Source organism: Chelonoidis abingdonii, chromosome 15, assembly GCF_003597395.2.
Source record: "Chelonoidis abingdonii isolate Lonesome George chromosome 15, CheloAbing_2.0, whole genome shotgun sequence".
Classification (NCBI taxonomy): domain Eukaryota; kingdom Metazoa; phylum Chordata; order Testudines; family Testudinidae; genus Chelonoidis; species Chelonoidis abingdonii.
This window is the reverse complement of record NC_133783.1, coordinates 52,994,432-53,014,739: the sequence shown is the minus strand read 5'-3', so window position 1 is coordinate 53,014,739 and position 20,308 is coordinate 52,994,432. Positions and strand designations below refer to the sequence as shown.

At 41.1% G+C, this 20,308-nt stretch overlaps 1 protein-coding gene across 2 annotated transcripts in view; it reads left to right on the top strand.

Moving 5' to 3' along the window:
- Positions 1-20,308, top strand: part of ATRNL1 (attractin like 1) — a 1,085,315-nt gene that overhangs the window by 471,305 nt on the left and 593,702 nt on the right. For both annotated transcript variants that reach the window (XM_075072516.1, XM_075072517.1), the window contains exon 21: positions 7,331-7,383. In XM_075072516.1, coding sequence (XP_074928617.1) covers positions 7,331-7,383 — 53 coding nt within the window. The remainder of the gene's footprint in view (positions 1-7,330; positions 7,384-20,308) is intronic.

Here is a 20,308-nt window from a genome sequence, read left to right as displayed (position 1 = left end):
GACTGCACCAAGAAACCAAATAGAGGGAGACTGGGATATGGAGCTGGAGAGGGAGTGGAGGGAGAGAGACTAGGTGAGTAGCTGTGGGACTGGGAGTGTCAGAACAAGGAGACTGGGACTGGATGTGGACAGACAGAGTGACTGAAAGTTGGAGGGAGGTGGGTAGTGGGACTCAGTGAGCTCAGAAGGGGAGACTAGGACTGGGTGAGCAGAGAGAGATTGGGACTAGGAAGAGAAGCTTGAGTAACAGAGACCAGGACTGTGTGGACAAGGTGCCAGGAGTAAGAAAGAAATAGGATGGGGACAGGAGATGGTACAGAAGGGATTGAGCTTGGGGAAATAGGTAGAAGAATCTGTGCCCACTAGAGCACAGTTCCCTCCAGAGTCTGGAATGAAACCCATGATTCCTGAATCTCACCATTCCCCCTGCTCTCAGCAATTCACTGAAACCAACTGGCAAGCAGTGTCTCTCATCCTCTTCTAGTGCTAGTCCACATAGAGGATGACACCCTACTATTGCTATCAGTTACTATGTTACATCAAGTGTTACATTAAGTCTATGTAGCAGGTCTGATTAACCATCTGGGTGTCAGTGTGATGCCACATGAAAATTTTTTTTCAACAAATGAGGAAAGGGTTCTATAGACAACAGTCTCTTTCACGACATATCCCAGATTCATTGCCTGAGCAGGTCCAGCCTGGTCACCGATTGAAGCAGGGGTCCTGTGGAAAATATATCTGATCAGGCCTGCCGACAGCAATTCTGGGCCTCAGTGCAGAACAGTCAGTGGGTCCCCGCTGGTGCCCAGCAAGCTGCCAGCATGGCCAGGGTTTCCACATGCCAGCCCAGCTGCCTTTGCTGCCGTCGGTACCACCCCGTACGCACTTAGGAGCTTAGGCACCAAATTCCAGATTTCCTAGGGGGTGCTTGACACCCCCTCCGATCTATCCTAGGCCCTTCCCCCAATGCCCCACCTCCACCCCACCTTTTCCCACCCCTGTTCTGCCCCCTTCCCTGAGGGTGCCCCGTATACAACTGGGGCTTGATCTAAAGGGCAGGTCATGTGTTGTTCCCCCACCCCATGCCCAGCCCAGGGCCACTGTGCTCTCCCTTCCCCATGTTACCTGCAAGGGGGGGGCACTTGTCCTCCCGCTGCACTTGCCCCCTCCCCGCTCCAGCCCATTCTGCCACTCTCCCTGGTGGGCAGGAGCCCAGGCAGGGAGCAGGAGGGAGCTGCTTTTAATGCTGGCCCCTCCTGGTTGCTGCTCTGCAGCCCTGCCCAGCAGCTACCTGAACTATGGTTTCCCCAGGAATTGGAATTTGTGGGAGTGTCAGGGCCAATGAGATATATAAAAGAGGTATGAATAAAGTAAATGTTTTGTTAGGATATACAAGTTTAACATAAGGCTAATGCAAGTTGCACCAAAACACCTAACAGGTCTAGATTTCTGAAAAAAAAAATAATTTAAAAAAAATGTATTTAATTTAAATTGACTTTTGAAAAGTAAGCTATCATGGGATAAGAGGGAAGTTCTCTCATGGATCAGTAACTGGTTAAAAGATGGGAAACGAAGGGTAGGAGTAAATTATCAGTTTTCAGGATGGCGAGAGATAAATAATGGTATCCCTAAGGGGTTGGTATTGGGACCATCACTGTTGGTATTGGGTAAACAGTGAGGTGGCAAAATTTGCAGATGATACAAAACTATTTAAGATAGTTAAGTCCCAGGCAGACTACGAAGAGTTACAAAGGGATCATCTCACAAAACTGGTGACTGGGCAACAAAAATGGCAGATGAAATTCAATGTTGATAAATGCAAAGTAATAATGCACATTGGAAAACAATCTCAACTATACATACAAAATGAAGGAGTCTGAATTAGCTGTTAACACTCAGAAAGAGATCTTGGAGTCATTGTGGATAGTTCTCTGAAAACATCCACTCAATGTGCAGCAGCAGTCAATGATTCCCAACATTCTGTTTGCTTTTTTAAAAGAACAGGAGTACTTGTGGCACCTTAGAGACTAACAAATTTATTTGAGCATAAGCTTTTGTGGGCTCCAGCCCACTTCATCGGATGTAGCCCATGAAAGCTTATGCTCAAATAAATTTGTTAGTCTCTAAGGTGCTACAAGTACTCCTGTTCTTTTTGCGGATACAGACTAACATGGCTGCTACTCTGAAACCTTTGCTTTTTAAAGAAAGGGATAGATAATAAGACAGAAAATATCATATTGCCTCTATATAAATCCATGGTATGTGTACACCTTGAATACTGTGTGCAGATCTGGTCACCTCATCCAAAAAAGATATATTGGAAATGGAAAAGGTACAGAGATGGGCAACTAAAATGATTAGGGGTATGAAACAGGAGGAGAAATTAAAATGACTGGGAAATTTTCAGCTTAGAAAAGAGATGACTAAGGGGGATATGATAGAGGTCTATAAAATCTTGACTGCGTGAAAGAAAGTGAATAAGGAAATGTTATTTAATCCTTCACATAACACAGAACTAGCAGTCACCAATGAAATTAATAGGCAGCAGGTTTAAAAAAAAACAAAAGGAAGTACTTCTTCACACAACATAAAGTCAACCCGTGGAACTCTTTGCCAGGGGATGCTGTGAAGACCAAAACTATAACAGGATTAAAAAAAGAACTAGATAATTCCTGGAGAATAGGTCCATCAGTGGCTATTAGCCAGGATGGGGAGGGATGCAAAACCATGCTCTGAGTGTCCCTAGCCTGTTTGCCAGAAGCTGGGAATGGGCAACAGGGGATGGATCACTTGATGATTACCTGTTCTGTTCATTCCCTCTGAAGCACCTGGCCTTGACCACTGTTGGAAGACAGGATACTGGGCTATATGGACCATTGGTCTGACCCAGTATGACCATTCTTATGTAAAATTAATTATAATAATAAAAATGTTTAGTACAGAAACTCCCCAACATAATGACTCTCTCAAGATAGCAACAATGTGAGATAACAACCTTGGCAAATAATGCATTTTAAAAATCTTGGCCTACTAGGAAACATATTTATATAAGTTTCCATTCCCAGTCACAAATCTAGCATTCTGGAGCAAAGTCACTAAAATATAGTCCAACAAACAAATGTTTATTTAATGTGCCCTCACTTTTCCCTCCATGCACCCACTCACCGGTGTTGTCCTTGGTCAGTGGAGACTCAGAGTTCAGAGGTGCTTTCACGTGAGTACACCTCCCAGGTGGGGGGCAAGAAGGCACCTTGCTCGTTCCTCCAGCTGCTCACTGTTCGCTCTGGCATGGCTGTTTGTTGTGCCACCGTTCACTCCACCACTCTGTTGCCAATGGCCCTGCGCAGTCACCTTCTGCTGCCACCTGCCACTGTGACCTCTGCGAGTTGGTCTCTTGAGTTCCACAGCTCTCAGTGATTTCAGCTGAGCTCTCAGTGGGGGAACCTCATTGCTAGTGCAGTCTGGGCCATCTCTTCCACAGAAACACTGTCCCCACAGCAGGACTAAGCACTTAGACCTGATTATCAGTGATTTGAGCTGCAGTGGTCACATAAAAGAACAAAAGACTATCCATGGAGCCTAATCAACTCTATCTTTAAACAGCGGAGAGGGACAGGTCCCCACCCTCTCTCTTGATGCCCTCAATCAGCACAGGCTAAGTACAGTTCTACTGCCCTTTATTCATACAGTAAGAACAACATTTCATACCCCTTTGCCCCCCACATTGAAGTGATTTGTAACCCAACCCCAGCCAAAATCTATCACTTGGGCAATACAGCTCTGTTTGCTGGATATCTGGGTAGATGACTAGTGAACGTAAATACAATCTGGTCCTAGCCTTTTCCCCCAGGTCTACCTTATCACTAGCTGTCAGGGAGATCTCATTTAGACTTTGCTTACAAATCATCATTTGAAATTATTAGATTGTCCAACATCACTGGAATGAATGCACTGACATTGTCATAAAAAACAAGAGCTGTATAAGGAAGTCTATGTCTATGTTCATACTTTTCAAATATAGTATACTTTTTCAGATGCATGTATTTTATCATACACTGTATATGCTTTTAAAGTGTGTATTAATGTTTCAATTTCAATTGAAATTTCCAAACAGTCACTCAACTGGCATGTAACTAGTTCACAAAACTGGGAGAGGGTGTTGGGGAAGTTCAGGGAGGGTGTAGGGAAATCACTGTGCCTGAGAGTTCCTGGCTGGGGAGGAGGCAGCTTCAGCTCCCCACTCAGCTTGGCTGTCGGGGACCATGGCACCCGAACCTGGCCAGGAAGCGGAAACCATCTCCCCAGCCAGGTTCTCTCTTGCATCCTGGCCTCTGAGCCATGCGTCCCCCAGGCCCACCCCACCTCTTCCCACCCCCCACTCCTCTCCCTCCCCCCAGCGCCTCCAACATGCCGCCAAACAGCTGACAGCAGCAGGTGGGAGGCACTGGCAGGGATGGAAACAAGCTGATCGGTGGGGCCCGGTGTTGCGGGGGGGGACGGGGTCCTATATCTGATTGTGTAATCAAAGATTGTGTCATAATGAATGCACAAGGGGCTGAATCAAGGTTGCACAATCAACCTTATTTGTGACATTTCCTATCTTTTGAGTGCTTGACTTTGCGACACAATTAATTTTTTAACGTTTGTTTTGTGTTATACAATATATGCGCACTTAATAAGTGCTGAGCTTACTGAATAGATGAACAAAAAAATAACTTTGGAATGCTGTGTCTAGCATAATGCTTTTACTGAAGTGCTAATTTTAGGACGTTTTTAGCTGTATAGAATGAGATATTTGCCATTAAACTGTAATTTCCCACAGTTCTTTCAGGGTGATGGGTGCTATTCTCTTCTCCTATTGTACACGAAGCTGTTTGGAAAATATAAATGACAAACAAACAAAACTCTGAAAAGCTGTGTTACTTCCATGGGACAATCAAGTTATGTTGTAAATGCCATTGATGCTTATTTTCTTCTATGGTGTTGTAACAAAGACTCAGTGGTATTTTTCCCATTTTTGAATAAAATGAGCACAGTAACAACCAAATATTACGTTGGAGAACTATTAAGGAGATCAGCAACAAAACAGACTTGAGAAAATTAAAACTTAAAATTGTTTTTCTCATAGGAGTTAAGCTGTTCTAATTAGAGTGTACTCCAAATTCAACAAATTGCTAGATGATATGACGTCCAAGTTAAGCAGTTTTTCAATATTGCTCATAAATAAAATAAATCTAATGCAACACTCTCTTGCAACCAAGATTCTTGAAGAGCACAAAACAATGAAAAACAAAAAGTGACAATAACTGAGTGATCCAGACCTTCCCATAGGAAAAAAGTTCTATAGAAATTAATAGATAATGATAACCTTTCTCCTGGTTTTCTGAACCATCCTATAAAATTTAACAGAAAATTATAACTCTGCTAGAGAATTCTGTGCAATGGTTCATAAAACTAAGAGAAAGGTTATAATTTTCTATTAAATTATGTAGGTTTTTAGAGTAATTTCTTATCTGATTCATTTAATCACTATGAAATTCTGTAGGATATTTCGTAAGAGTTACAAAGCTGAAGAGAACAACTTATTTTATAAATAGGACAGGGATATTTTTCATCTTCTGGCATTAATATGCCTTGTCACCTACACAGTAGGTACTGCCTCATCTTATTTAGCAATAGAGGTAACTATCTCAAGAAATTAATCAATGAAAGGCTAATTGCAACACGAGGATCTGTTTAGAGACATCTAGGGAATCCTGTGGTTTGTTTCGTGTTTTTACTCATTTCATTATTATTATTGTTATAAATTATAATTAATAATAATGATTTTCTCAGTGCTCCAAAAATGTTTGGCACCTAACACAAACAAAAATATAGTTCCTGCCCCCCGTAAGAGCTCACAATTGAACTGCAACATAAATGAAAGTGATAAACAGAGAGAAGAGGAAGAGTAACAGTAATAAGAAGTCATGGTTATGTAGTAAGGCAAGAACACATCTGGACAGCTCCATTTTTTTATTCCACTACTTCTCACGGGACAGGTTTGGGGAGGGCATTCCATGTATAATGGGGTCATGTGAGAGCAAACAAAAGAGGCATTGAGACTTCTGGAGCAGTGGTAGTAGGAGCACTGTTTATTTTCAGCTGCTTGAGGTCTAGACTGGGCATGGATGAAACAGTCACGCAGCAGAATAGGGAGTTGAAATGGAGCTTTTCATGGATGGGTTAGGGCCTCTTGGGTTTTGGTTCCTGGTGCTCAGTGTAGTGCAGGGGCTCCACCACAGATGTTACCCTCTGGGAGCAGATGGGCAGGAAATGGAAGGTTAGAGGCAGAGAGCAGGTAAAATCATGGCTTCTCCTCCATGTAGCACTCTCTGCTGGATAGCAGAGCTAGCTGGACACATGGAGGAGTATGCTGCACCCCATAAAGGGGTGTTGAAAATTTCTCTTACCCCTTCAGCATAACAGGAACCTGGGCAAAATGGTGCAGCTGAAGGGTGTCCACCGCTTCCTCTGGGCTGTAACCTAAAGCCATAGCATAGTTCTTTGGGTTCTGTATTTTTCTAGAAAAGTCTGTTTCTCAAGATGTATTTGAATTGTGACAGCATACCTGTGAGTAGATATTGGTTATATGTTAGCAGTAGAATAAACATAAAAGTTATGACAAAGAATATTCATAAATGGTTTTTGAATAATCTCATTTATTATTTGTATCCTACATCCCTACAGAGTGTGTAACCGCACCAAAAGTGACCACTCCCCTCCCCCATTGCCGCCATGCTAAGAAGTGAATTATGGAGAACATGAAGAGGAAATAAAAATAGCTGTCATTTAGAGCAGATATAGCAGATATGAATTTTGAAAGGCACCATAGCATTTTCTTTATTTTGCCTCTCCTAATGTTGTTTTAAAACAGATAATTTAAACATTGGTTTATTGTTTTTGTGTTTTAAACTATTTGGTTGAAACTATGCATGTTAACAGAGAATAGTTGTATAGTATATTACTGCTGTAGAACATGTTTTCTGAGGAAATACACAAAACAAAATGAACGAAGTAACAATTTTGAAGATTTTGAACTCTCATCTTAACTTCTCAAGATACATATTCCAGATCTCAGATTACCTGTGAATTTAATACATAGCTAAAGACAGCACTGTTGCATTTGTTTGGATCTATTTTATATCGAATGTCTTAAACATTTACTCATCCCCACCTCTAAGTTAAAACTGCCCCTTATATTTTGAGGGGGGGAATGTTCACTCTAATGTTGTATTAAAAAATTATAAAATGTGTTTAATAATAATTCAGTTCATTTTTATTTCTGCAGCTGTGACTCTGAAAACAGGTACCTCGGAAATCCACTCAGGGGAACGTGTTACTGTGAGTACTTAAATGTTTCTTTTTCTCTAATCTCAAAAATTAAGCACTGTATACACATAATATAGTGGGTTCATTTCCACCATAAAACAAATTAGACAGAATGCTTGGTGGATATTAATTTTTTGATGTATAAAGAAAATGCCCATTTAGGCCTCTCTAGGTGCTTGCCTAATTTTTGGTGTTTTAAATAAATTCACAAGTCCCCTCAAAACTGCAGCTGAAACTGAACACATTGAAACCTGCTCCCTCAGGCAAAGGCCTGAATGAACAGCTGAACTCTTGCATCATACACTCTAGATCAACATTCAAGAGCTCTGTCAGCCCAAAGAGGGAATATGGCTATATTGTGGCTTTTAAACCACAACTCATGGTAGGGATGTGGAGAGGGATAATACTATAGCAAGATCCCCTGCGGGCAATACGTAAAACCATAAGAATGTCTGTACTGGGTCAGAACAATGGTCCATCTAGCCCACAATCCTGTCTTCTGATAGTGGCCAGTGCAAGGTACTTCAAAGGTCATGAACAGAACAGGGCAAATATCAAATGATCTGTCCACTCAGAGATTTAGGGACACCCAGAGCTTGGGTTTGCATCCCTGACCATCCTGGCTAATAGCTATGAATGGACCTATCCTCCATGAACTTATCTAATTCCTTTTTTGAACCCAGTTATACTCTTGACCTTCACAACATCCTCTGGCAATGAGTTCTACAGGTGGACTGTGCATTATGTGTAGAAGTATATCCTTGTGGTGGTTTTAAACCTGCTGCCTATTAATTTCATAGTGTCCTCTGGTTCTTGTGTTATGTAAAGGGGTAAATAACACTACCTATTCACTTTCTCCACACCTTTTTTGATTTTATAGACCTCTATCATATCACCCCTTGGTCATCTCTTTTCCAAGCTGAAGAGCCCCAGTCTTTTTAATCTCTCATTTTATATAAACTCTTTCATACTCTGAATAATTTTTGTTGCCCTTCTCTCTGTACCTTTTCCAATTTTAATATATCATTTTTGAGATGAGAAAACCAGAACTGCATGCAGTACTCCAGGTTTGAGCGTTCAATGTATTCATATAGACATGATTCTATTTTCTCTTATTATTGATCCCTTTCCTCATGATTCCTAACATTCACTTAGCTTTTTTTGACTGCCGCTGCACGTTGAGCAGATGTTTTTAGAGAACTTTCCACAAGGATACCAAGATCTTTCTTGAGTGGTAACAGCTAATTTAAACCCTGTCATTTTCTATGTATAATTGGAATTGTTTCCAATATGCATTACTTTGCGGTTGTCTACACTGAATTTATCTGCCAGTTTATTGCTTGGTCACCTAGTTTTGTGAAATCCCATTGTAACTCTTCACATTCAGCTTTAGACTTCCTCGATTTTTTGCTACCTCACTGTTCACCTCCTTTTCCAGATCATTTATGAATATATTGAGCAGCACAGGTCCCAGTACAGATCCTTGGGGGACCTTGCTACTTATCACTTTCCATTGTGAAAAATGACCATTTATTCCTGCCCTGCTTACTTTGTTGAAGAGCCTTTGGTGGGGGACCTTGTCAAAAGCTTTTTTGATAGTCCAAGTACACTCTAACTGGATCACCTTTGTCCACATGCTTGTTGACACCCTCAAAATATTTGAATAAATTGGTGAGACATGATTTCTCTTTACAAAAGTTATGTTGACTCTTCCCCAGCATAACATGTTCATCTGTGTGTCTGATAATTCTGTTCTTTACTATAATTTCAACCAATTTGTCTGGTACTGAAGTTAGGGCTACTGGCCTATAATTGCCAGAATGGCCTCTATGGCCTTTTAAAAAAATTGGCCTTACATTAGCTATCTTCCAACCAATAGAGGATGATGTAAGCAATAGTTTACATATCAAATTTAGTATTTCCAAGATTAAAAGTGACTCCGGTGTGGGAATCTTCCTCATATCCTCTGGAGTGAAAACTGATGCAAAGAATTAATTTAGCTTCTCCACAATAGTCTTGTCTTCCTTGAATGCTCGTATAGGAACTTGATTGTCCAGTGGCCCCACTGATTGTTTGGAAGATGTTTTGCTTCTGATACATTTTTAAAAATTGCTGGGTTTTGTTCTTCAAGTTAATTTTGACCTTCCTAATTATACTTTCATAACTGACTTGCCAGGGTTTATGCTCCTTTCTATCTTTCTGGCTAGAATATGACTTCCAATTTTCAAGGAATGCCATTTTGCCTCTTTTACCCTGTGTGGGAATGTCCTGGTTGAGGTTTCTAGGTGCTATCACAATATCAATGTCAAATTATAATAAAGGGATGCAAGCATGGGAAGATGGCATGTTTCCTCTCTCAAGACTTCTGCGTATACCTGCATATCATCAAACAGAATCTGGCCCCAAGTTTTTATTATTTCCCCCGCCCCCACATACAACTTAGACCTGCATCTGAAAATATGACGTAAGAGAAATGCCTGTGTTTCTAAGGTTTCTTTTAATTTTAGACCATATTTTGTGTTTTAGAAATTGGAGGCTGTACATGAAACTTTTACTGCAGAACTTTTTAGGCATAGGCCACCTTATAAATAAATGTTGTTTGTTTATTTAAACAAGAAATAAGACATACTATAATATAGACATGGTGTTGGAATTATTGGAGACCATTTTTAATTTCAGAAGGAAGAGAAAGCTACTAGAAAGCACTAAAGCACTGGGAGAAGCTGTTCTAGATTTGATTTAGACAAATAGGGAGGAACTGGTTAAGAATTTGGAAGTGTAAGGGCAGCTTAGGTGAAAGGGATCATGAAATAGTAGAGTTCATTTTTCTAATGAATGGGAGGAGGGAAAACAGCACAATAACTGTAAGAAATTTCAAGAAGGCAGACTTTAGCAAACTCAGGGAGTTGGTAGGTAAGATCCCATAGGAAGCAAGTCTAAGGGGGAAAACTGTTCAAGACAGTTGGCAGTTTTTCGAAGAGACATTATTAAGGGCACAAGAGCAAACTCCCACTGCATAGGAAAGATAGAAAGTATGGCAAAGAGACCACCCTGGATTAACAAGGGGATCTTCAGTTATCTGAAACTCAAAAAAGAGTCCTACAAAAAGTGCAAACTTGGTCAAATTACAAAGAATGAATATAAACAAATAACACAGGTGTGTAGGGACAGAATTAGAAAGGTCAGGGCACCAACCGCAGCGATCAGTGCTGGGTCCAGTTTAGTTCAATATGTTTGTCAGTGGTTTAGATAATGGCATAGAGAGTACACTTATAAAGTTTGTGGATGATACCAAGCTGGGAACAATTGCAAGTTCTTTGGAGGCGAACATTAAAATTCAGAATAATCTGGATAAACTGGAAAAATCATCTGAATTAATAGGATGAAATTCAGTCAGAGCAAATGCACTTCCACTTCCACGTAGGAAGGGACAATCAGTTACACACTTACAAAATTGAAAATGACTACCTGGGATGGAGTACCACGGAGTGGGATCTGGGGATCATAGTGGACCACAAGCTAAATGTGAGTGAACAGTGTATCACTATTGCAAAAACAAACATAATTCTGGGATGTATTTGCAGGAGTTTTGTAAGCAAGACCCAAGCAGTATTTTTTCCGCTCTACTCCATGCTGATTAGGCCTCAACTGGAGTGTTGTGTCCAGTTCTGGGTGCCACATTTCAGGAAAGATGTGAACAAATTGGAGAAAGTCCAGAGAAGAGCAACAAAAATGATTAAAGGTCTAGAAAACATGACCTGTATGGGAATACTGACAAAATTGGGTTTGTTTAGTTTAGAGAAGAGAAGAGAAGACATGGTAACAGTTTTCAAGTACATAAAAAGGTTGTTACAAGGAGGAGGGAGAAAAAATGTTCTTGTTAATCTCTGAGGATAGGACAAGAAGCAATGGGCTTAAACTGTTGCAAAGGCAGTTTAGGTTGGATATTAGAAAAAAATTCCTAATTGTCAAGGTGGTTAAGTACTGGAATAAATTGCCTCGGGAGGTTGTGGAATCTCCATCACTGGAGATTTTTAAGAGCAGGTAAAACAACCCCCTGTCAGGAATGGTCTAGATAATACTTAGTCCTGCCATGAGTGCAGGGGACTGGACAAGTTGACCTCTTGAGGTTCCTTCCAATCCTATGATTCTGTGATTGACAGCAGCTGAACATACTTCTGACTGTACTGTCTTTTGGGCAGATTATTAGATCTGGAAACTGTTTACTTATGTTGCCAGTTATTAAAGAAAGTCATGTTTCTCACAGAAAAGCTAAAGTTCAAGTGTAAGATCTCTCAGTTAAAGTTAATTCTCAAATACCTGGTTTCCGAGGTACTATTAGTAGGGGTTGCAGTTTTCATGTAATAGATCTATAATTGAAACTGTCCCTTTCGGTGTTCTTGATCAAACGAAAGCAACTGCAAAAATTTGACATTTACACAGCAAAAATTGTTCTTATTTAAAAAATATTTTTGAAGGGTTAAATTTTTGTATCAATTATTTTATTAACTATCTAAAGGCAAAGCTAGATAAAGAGCATTGGAAAGGTTTGTACAGTTAAAAAAGCACTATACAGAGGGTTTTTTCTTTATGCATATATTTTGGATAGGCACATAAAAATTTATTTTGTTCTTTAAAAATAAATGCAGTTAAATTTAAGAGATGGAAAATAAATGACAGTGATAAGATTTGTATACCTCAGACACCTCCAAGAAAGACCTTATTCCTTACTATCCTGTAGCAGCTTGGGTCTATAAATCTTCTTGATCGTCTGAGACAAATTGTGCTATATCCAAGATAGCCTTTCACTTTTAACTCACTAGAGCCATTTGTCTTCTGTCAAATTTTAAAATATTTAAAGATCTTGTGGTTTTGGATTGATAAGTCTTTTAACTATTTTAATATTTTAAAATCTATTAGTTGTAAACACTTTCAACATTATCTAATGTGGTGATGATAAGGAACCTGCAAGGACTTAAATGAAACAGATGCTTTGTTTCTTACAGCTAATGGGTAATACATTATAGTTGAAAAACTAAATATGTTCCTATTAATTTGTGAATAATTTACCTAAGATTTCCATAACAATTTGTAGTTAATAGTAGATAATCAGCTGTCATCCATTTAAAACATTATATATATATATATACACACACATATATGCAGACAGAGAGAGAGAGAGATTGTCTAAGTATATTAGATAAATATTTTAAAATATCACTTTACCAGAATGGCATTTTGGAATAAAAGATCACTTTATTTTTTAAGAAGACATGTATGTGGCCGTGTAGCAGGGTGAGCATCCGCTGCAGCCCTGGAGGGGTTGGAAAAGCCCTGCAGAGGGCTGGGGCTGGCCAAGGTACAACCCTGGCTGATTGGGGGAGGTGGCTGCAGCTGGGGCCATGTCCCAAACTGAGCCATGGGGCCTTATAAGAAGGCTAGGGAAGCCAGAGGAAGGAGTCTCTCTCACTTGAGAGGGAGACAGGCCTGGCTGCTGGGGAACTCATCCAGGGGACCTAGAGGGAGGCAGATCTGGGGAAAGGCCTTAGGAGCTGGGAAGCCCTAGGTATTGGGCTTGCAGAGGGGCAGCCGGAGAGGGTGGGTAAAGGCAGCCAGTCCAAACCCCTTGTTGCCTGTGATGATTGGCTGATATACTGCAGTCTGCCCGAGGGTACAGAGGCTAAACAGAGACTGGCAGTAGCCACGACTGAGGCAACGTGGGATAGGGAGTGGGGGTTTCCCTGGGGTGGGGAAACTCAGTAAGACTGTGGGGTACTGCAGGAGGCAGAACCCTGGGATAAGGGCACCGGGGTCCTGGGAGGGACACGGGGGCCACTGGCACGCAGATCACCGGCCTGAAGAGGGCACTCCTGGGTCAAAGAGCTAATTCCTGAGGACGACCAGCAGGAGGTGCCGCAGGAGTGAGCGTGCACTGTGCTACAGGCCAGTATTTTTATATGTTCCATTTGCTGCTCTCTGAGATTCATATGTCTGTATAATATCTTTCTCCTTCAGAATATATCTTCTCCTTTTGCTTGCTTCTGCTGTGATGAGATATTATTCCTGTTTGTTAAAGCAAAAGAATGATTATTGTACAAAAGTGAAATAAATATTGAGGGGGAACAACACAGAACAGAAATCCAAGAGCAATAAGCAGCTTGGTCTTAAGGAATAAACCTTCCATGCAAACTTGATTGCTTTATTGATAGTATTCCAAAGTTAATGGATGGAAGTGAAAAGCACTAGTAGTATAATAGGACCTCGATTCAGTAAATCACTTAAACATATACTTATATTCATCCCTCTTCAGAACTGCACCTGTGTACAGTAACTCCCCACTTAACATCCTCTTGCTTAGTGTTGTTTCGATCTTGCGTCCCTGCTCAATTACAGAACATGCTCCATTTAAAGTTGTGCAATGCTTCGCTATAACGTTGTTTGGCTGCCTGCTTTGTGCACAGCTGGCAGCCCCCCATCAGCTCCCCTACAACCCCCCCCACAGCAACTCCTGCCTTCCAGCAGACCCCGCTGATCAGCGCCTTCCCCCTCCTCCCCCCATCTCCTGCCTGCGGCAATCAGCTGGCTTGCAGCATTCAAGAGGGAAGGGCGAGGAGCGCGAACTCGGTGCGCAGGCTTCCGCTCTCCCCCCCTGCCTCCCGCACGCCGCAAGCCAGCTGATTGCCACGGGCAGGGGAGGGAGCGGGAAGAAGCGAGGATGCTGCGTGAGGAGTAAAGCGGAACGGGGGGGAAGAAGAGGCGGGTTAAGGGTGGGAGCTTGGGGGAAAGAGTAGAGTGGGCAGGCCGAGGCTTGAGCCCACCACCCCTGGTACTTGTAGAGTAGGGGAAGCCGCTGCTGCACAATGTGCTTCTCCTAGTCTACGGCACCTTCAGCCTTCTTGCCTGCCTCATTGTCTCCAGTGCCAGTGGGCTGTGCTTCTGTGGAGTAAGGCGGGGGCACCTCCCAACTATAGTACTGTATTGTACTGTATGGCAAAAATAAATTTCCCTGGAACCTAACCCCCCCATTTACATTCATTCTTATGAGGAAATTGGATTCGCTTAATATCGTTTCACTTTTTTCAGGAACATTACTACTTTAAGTGAGGAGTTACTGTATATGCTTAACTTTATCTTTAAGCATGTGTGTAACTGCTATCCCAAACAGGGATATTTTCTTGAACTGAGGCCTCATGCCTTGATCTTGTATGATGCTGAGCACTCCTATAAAGTATTTAGTGACCCTCAATTTTCTTTAAATGTAATGGAAATTGAATATACTCAGAACCTCACAGGGGTTCTCAGCACGTTGCAGGATTGAGCCCTTAATATAATGTCTTGTCCAAAGGGGCTGATCCTGTAAACATTAGTGGCATTGCTGTTTTCAGTATTTACACAACAGTATTGCCTAGAAGCTTTTCTCAGGATTGGAGACCTGTTGCTCTTATGCATTACAAACTCTATTAAAACATGCTCTCTTCCCCCAGAAGCCTACAGCTTAAGACCCAGATCTTGCAGTTCATGGGCACTCTGCAGCATCCTCACTGAAGCCCACTGAAGTCCTTGAATGCTACATTGGCACAGCATGTTGCAGAATAGAGACCTAAAAAGATAAGGAACATACACGGGCTGGAAGCATATGGATATAATCAAATATGCAGGGCTGCCAAGTATAATGCATCCGGCATCCCTGTCATGCTTTGTCATGACTCAACTGGCAGCTCATGATCCCACTGAGGGCAGGAAAGCAGCAGGTATTTGCTGCAGTTGTGTCTTTTGTTTGTCAGAGGTCACTGTGGTACTTGCTGAACAGGCAGTCAGATTCTGCTTCTCCCTGCTCCCCATGATAGATTAGGGCAAAAAGTGAGCAGCCTGTAGATACCCTTGGTGACTGGAATATAATACAATTGTAGCAGTGCAAGATGAGGGGTCCCATTGTGGCCTCATGCTCCCTTCTTCTTCCCCCTATGGCCAGCCACATCGGGCTCCCAACAGTGCAACCACTCCAGCAACCTAACCCCAGCTGCTTGAACAGCCCCCTGTCATCCAGAGGCCTCAGCATGTTTGGCACCTTTTAGTCCTCCCACCCCCAAGGGGCTCAGTAGCTTCCTATGAGTCCTTGCCTTCTAGGAGTTCCAGCACCCACTGCCCCCTTGTAACACTCTAACCCCAAGGAAACCCAGATCCCTCAATCTTCCTGAAAACCATTTCCCCCCCTAAATTCCCTACTCCCTCCCAGTGGCCTCTGGTCTCCAACAGTCCCAGCACCTTCTGTTCCCTATGAGCCACCTAAACTCCAAGAGCCCCCACACTTCCTACCCAGCCATACCAAGAGCCTCAGGGGGCACTTACCCAGGTACCACCCCAGATACCCTCAGGCATCCAGCCGGAGCTGCCAAGTTTTGTACAACTCCCTGATCTGTGTCTGCCACTGCTCAGGGCATGGTGTGTTAACCATAACTTTCAGTTAATGGTTATACAGAAATTACATCATTCATTTGCATAAAAGTCACATCAAGCAAAACAAAACTTACCATCTATGGTTAGTTTTATATACATATATAATTTGCTTTTAAAAAATATAAATGGGTAATATGTCATCTGTCTCCATCTGTCCCTCAATCTAGCCATCAGGAATTGCTTAGTTTGGTACAGGATATTGGATGCCTTTCTTGGCTTGTGAAACAGCATCATGAACAACTGTTGCCACACCTGACCAAAATAGTCATAATTTCATTCAGGGAAGGAGTCTTACATTCCTCCTACAAACATGCAATAATCTGACCAGCACTGAAGAAATGCAGCTTGGACATATCAGTTCTAGCCATTTACTAGCCAGTGTCAAACCTGCCATTTACCACCAAGTGTCAAAGCTCAATTTACAGTTATTTGAAGGGTGTTATATTAAGGAAGAATCATAATTATTCAGCATGGTATAAGTAAACTGGAAGTAATTAGGTGAAATTTTAATATTGAAAATTTAGGTTGAACAGCAGAAAATATAATCCTGGCAATATAATTTACTGTACTAGGATGTAGAACAGTCTCCCAAGAGAAGTGGTGGCAGCCTGATCACTTGTGATATTTAAAATTAATTGAACAGTATTCTGATAAATGTAGAATTGGGGAGCAATCCAATCCTTCATAGGCAGGGAGCTGCACTAGACGGTGCATTAGGTCTTTTCAGTATCTAGATTTTATGAGGAGCACAGGCTGTTGTTGCTGTTGAAATGATTGTGATTTCATAAATGCTTCGTTATGACTTCACTGCCTGATTGCAAAAGGAGAAATGGCAAGCTGTGAAGGAAAAAAACTTTGTTTAAACATACAAGAGATTTGATAATTAAGAAAATGCTTAAAATGTTTGAAGAGATGTAAGTTTCATCAGATTTTTTTAAGTATATGAGATGTTTCCAAGAACATCACGAATACTGGCATCTCTCATTACAAAATTAGGTATATGATATATCATAAGAAAGACTAGCTCTATACAAAAGAGCAAGTTCTGTAAATTTAAAATGTGCTATTTTATTTAAACTTCAATTCGACACAATGTAAATACTCTGGTATATGTATTACACATTCAGTTCAGGACTGTGGCTTTGTACTTCTGGTAGGAAGCCTACATATCCCTAAACTATTGTGTTATAAGCCAACATTTTAGTGAATAACTGCAGGCTGATTTGGTGCATATAAATGAATTCAGAGTGTAGGCAAGAGATGGTTATGCAGCTGAGCTATGCATGTACACAGGCTGTAAATACAACATTTTGTCATGATTCATTTACTGTTCTTTTGTCCTTTGGTAACTCGGCCAATGTGATGTATATCAGTAAAGAAAGCATCCAAATGGCTGGATTAGTTCTTCATACATAAGCAACTGAAATACTGCTTTCAGAATCAATGCTCCTGGGTGCAAATGAACCAGTAGCAAGAGATGGTTTTAGACAGAATGGTAAAAATCGGTGAGATAGATGCCATTTTTATGGCTCTAACATGTTTGGGCAGGGGAAGAGTCATAGTTTTCCATGGGGTCCTGGAGGTCTCTTTGCTTTCATATTTAGCAACATTTTTGGTTTTTAGTGCAGCACAAAGGACAGCATCACAGAATTATAAAATATTGGAATGAGCAAGGTCCTCCTCCTCCCTATTCCGATAGGATATTAACGTTTTACAGCAATAGAGGCAAGAAGGGATATTTATATGTAACCCAATTTAATCCAATGTTGGTCATTGGATCACATAACAGGTTTTATGAATCCATTACTGCCTTCAGTGTATTAAACCAAGTCCCTTTAGCAGTAAATGTTCTTGCTTTTACATTCAGAGGTCAAGGTTCAATCCCCACAAACTACCCATTGTGAGACTTGGGATTTTACAAACACCATGGAGCTCTCTGGTATAAACCAGAACCACCTTCAAATTTGATAGTCATGAGAGCAACAGGACCTGATGAAGAGTTCTGAATCAAACTGAAATGGAGCAGGAGAGAAGCCACCCACCTGCTTGCTTTGAAGATGATTGAGATTCAGGGATGGATTGAGGTTGGGAGAGCGGGTCACTTATGAAGAAGACATAACACTGGTAGTGGCTGAAGGCTCCCTTGCTTTCTGAAAAGAGAAGACTTATTGCTTGAACATCTTTCCCCTCTCTCCACAAGAAGCCCTGCCTCTGAATATATACATAGATGTTGGGTTAACCGCACATGTCCAACCCTTCAAAAAAAAAAAAACAGGAAGAGCAGGGGTTGGACTAGATGACCTTCTGAGGTGTCTTCCAACCCTAATATTCTATGATTCTAAGAACAAAAAGCTGAAGTTAAAAGATGAGTGAATGTCCAGACATCATTGTATCTCCATTTCCATGGTCAATCAGTATCTCTCTCTCTCTCTCTACCTATCTAATCTGCCTATCCATCCCAAATCATTACATAAATTGTCATTTGTGAAAAGTTCCAAGTCCACCCATACCAGTGATAGCCTTGTTTCCATAGCAAATAATGCAGTTTAGAGGGGGGAAATAGAGGACGATTAAACATACAAAGCAAGAGGCTTAATCTGGGAAGAGATGCCAAACCCATGGCTTTGCCAATTGTTGGTAAAGCAGTCAGCTCAGACTTGTGTTTGTAAAGTATCCAGCTAGTATGTCGGTATGCAATTCTTACTAGAATGCTGTATTCCTCGAACAATGGTCCTTATTACAAACCAGCAAGCATATTGTATTGGTACTTTATTTTTGGACAGTTTATACTCTGTGCATGAATTGGGGCAAAGGTTTTAAAACTGATCTTAACATTTGTCCACTGTGCTCTCAAAACCAGTGATAGTGGTTATTTACTACTACTCTGTCAACTAATAAGAGCACCGACTCAAATGTGAAATTTTCTTTACTGTATCTCCACAAACACTCCTGTAATTAGTCTGGAAACACGGGCATGGGGAATTACAGGTGGGCAGTCCTGGTGAAACATCATTCGCAACATCAGAAGAGCTTCTGTAACTGTAGGTGCACAAAGAAAGAAGGTAGGTAGGTCTGGAGAAGCCTCAAGAGCCAGTGCAATCACAAAATGCTTGCAGTCCTGGCTTGTTGCAACTCTTAACTGTTAATTCCAGTGAGTCATATTAGACATGCAGAGAGAAAATAGGATGTCAGGAAAGCAGAGTCAGTGAGCCCCCAAAGACTCATAACTAAGGCAACCCAAATTTACAAGTGGTTGAAAATGAGTACAGATACATTTTTAAAAATGTTATTAAATGTTTCCCTAATAGCTTTTTTAAAAAAAATGTGGCAGAAACAAAATATGTGATAATTAGGTGAGCTGTTAAAGATTTTACTGTCACTTTTAGGGGATGAACTTGCATAATTAATTGATGGTTTTGACACCTGTGTGTAATGTCATTCCCAACTCTTGGCAACAAAACTTTGTAGCTTACAAAATTATCTCCTGTTTTCTTGGTATGCATACCGGAAGGATAGTAGGAAGCAGTTCCCTTAGTATGTCAGCAATTTACAAAGAGGAAAGCCTTTTTTCCTTCTCTGCAGGTGGGGATGGAGGCATGGAAAGTGCATTCAGTAAAGAGAGGTGAGATCAGCTCTGGCGATCTTTTCAGGGGACAAGGGAAGGAGGGAAAAATCCTGCCTCTGGCTGAGCAGCCTCATGTGGCTTTTACTACAGCCTTGGAGTGCAGTAGCCCTCAGGATTCCTACACCTTGCTTTGCAAGGGGGAAGTGGCTAGTTGATCTACTGATGCTATTCAAATATTTTAAAGTAAGTGTTTAAACAATCCATGAGCAATTTATTTGCTGTAAGGAAAAAACACACACATTCATTGTTCATACCTCATTTAATGAAAACTCAGCTTACTACTTATATAACTGGTAAGAGGAAATACGACTTTCTAATAAATGAAGTTTCGTGTCTGGAACTTCAGAGTAAAAACTAAACAAAATGTTTTTGGGGGCACTTTAGAAATCTTGTATATAGAATTCTCGTTTTCTGGCTAGAATTAATGCTAAGCTTACTATCCTGAGATCATTATTGTTCTGAAAATTGAAGTTGTAGTATTTAGGATTAATGAAGGGTGACATTTCTGAAATAACTTGCATTTACATTATCACAGCACCATTTGATCCTGAACGAATTCATAAGCTAGATGAACAAGGATGCCTGTGAATGACGGCCGTCTCTCAAGTGAAATGCAGATATTTAACAGTGCACCCCAACAGTGTATAATTGTGAAGGAATGTAGGCATTTCAGAGTATAAGGAGAATGTAATTACCTAAACTAGCATTTGTCCAGAAACTAGGCACATGTTTTTGAGAAAACAGTGAGAACTTATGACCAAAAATGGTTAGAGTCTGTTTTATGTGCCATTTAAAAGGTGTCACTTCCAACTGCACAGTATCCGTGTGTACCATGTTGAAACACTGGTTCCATAC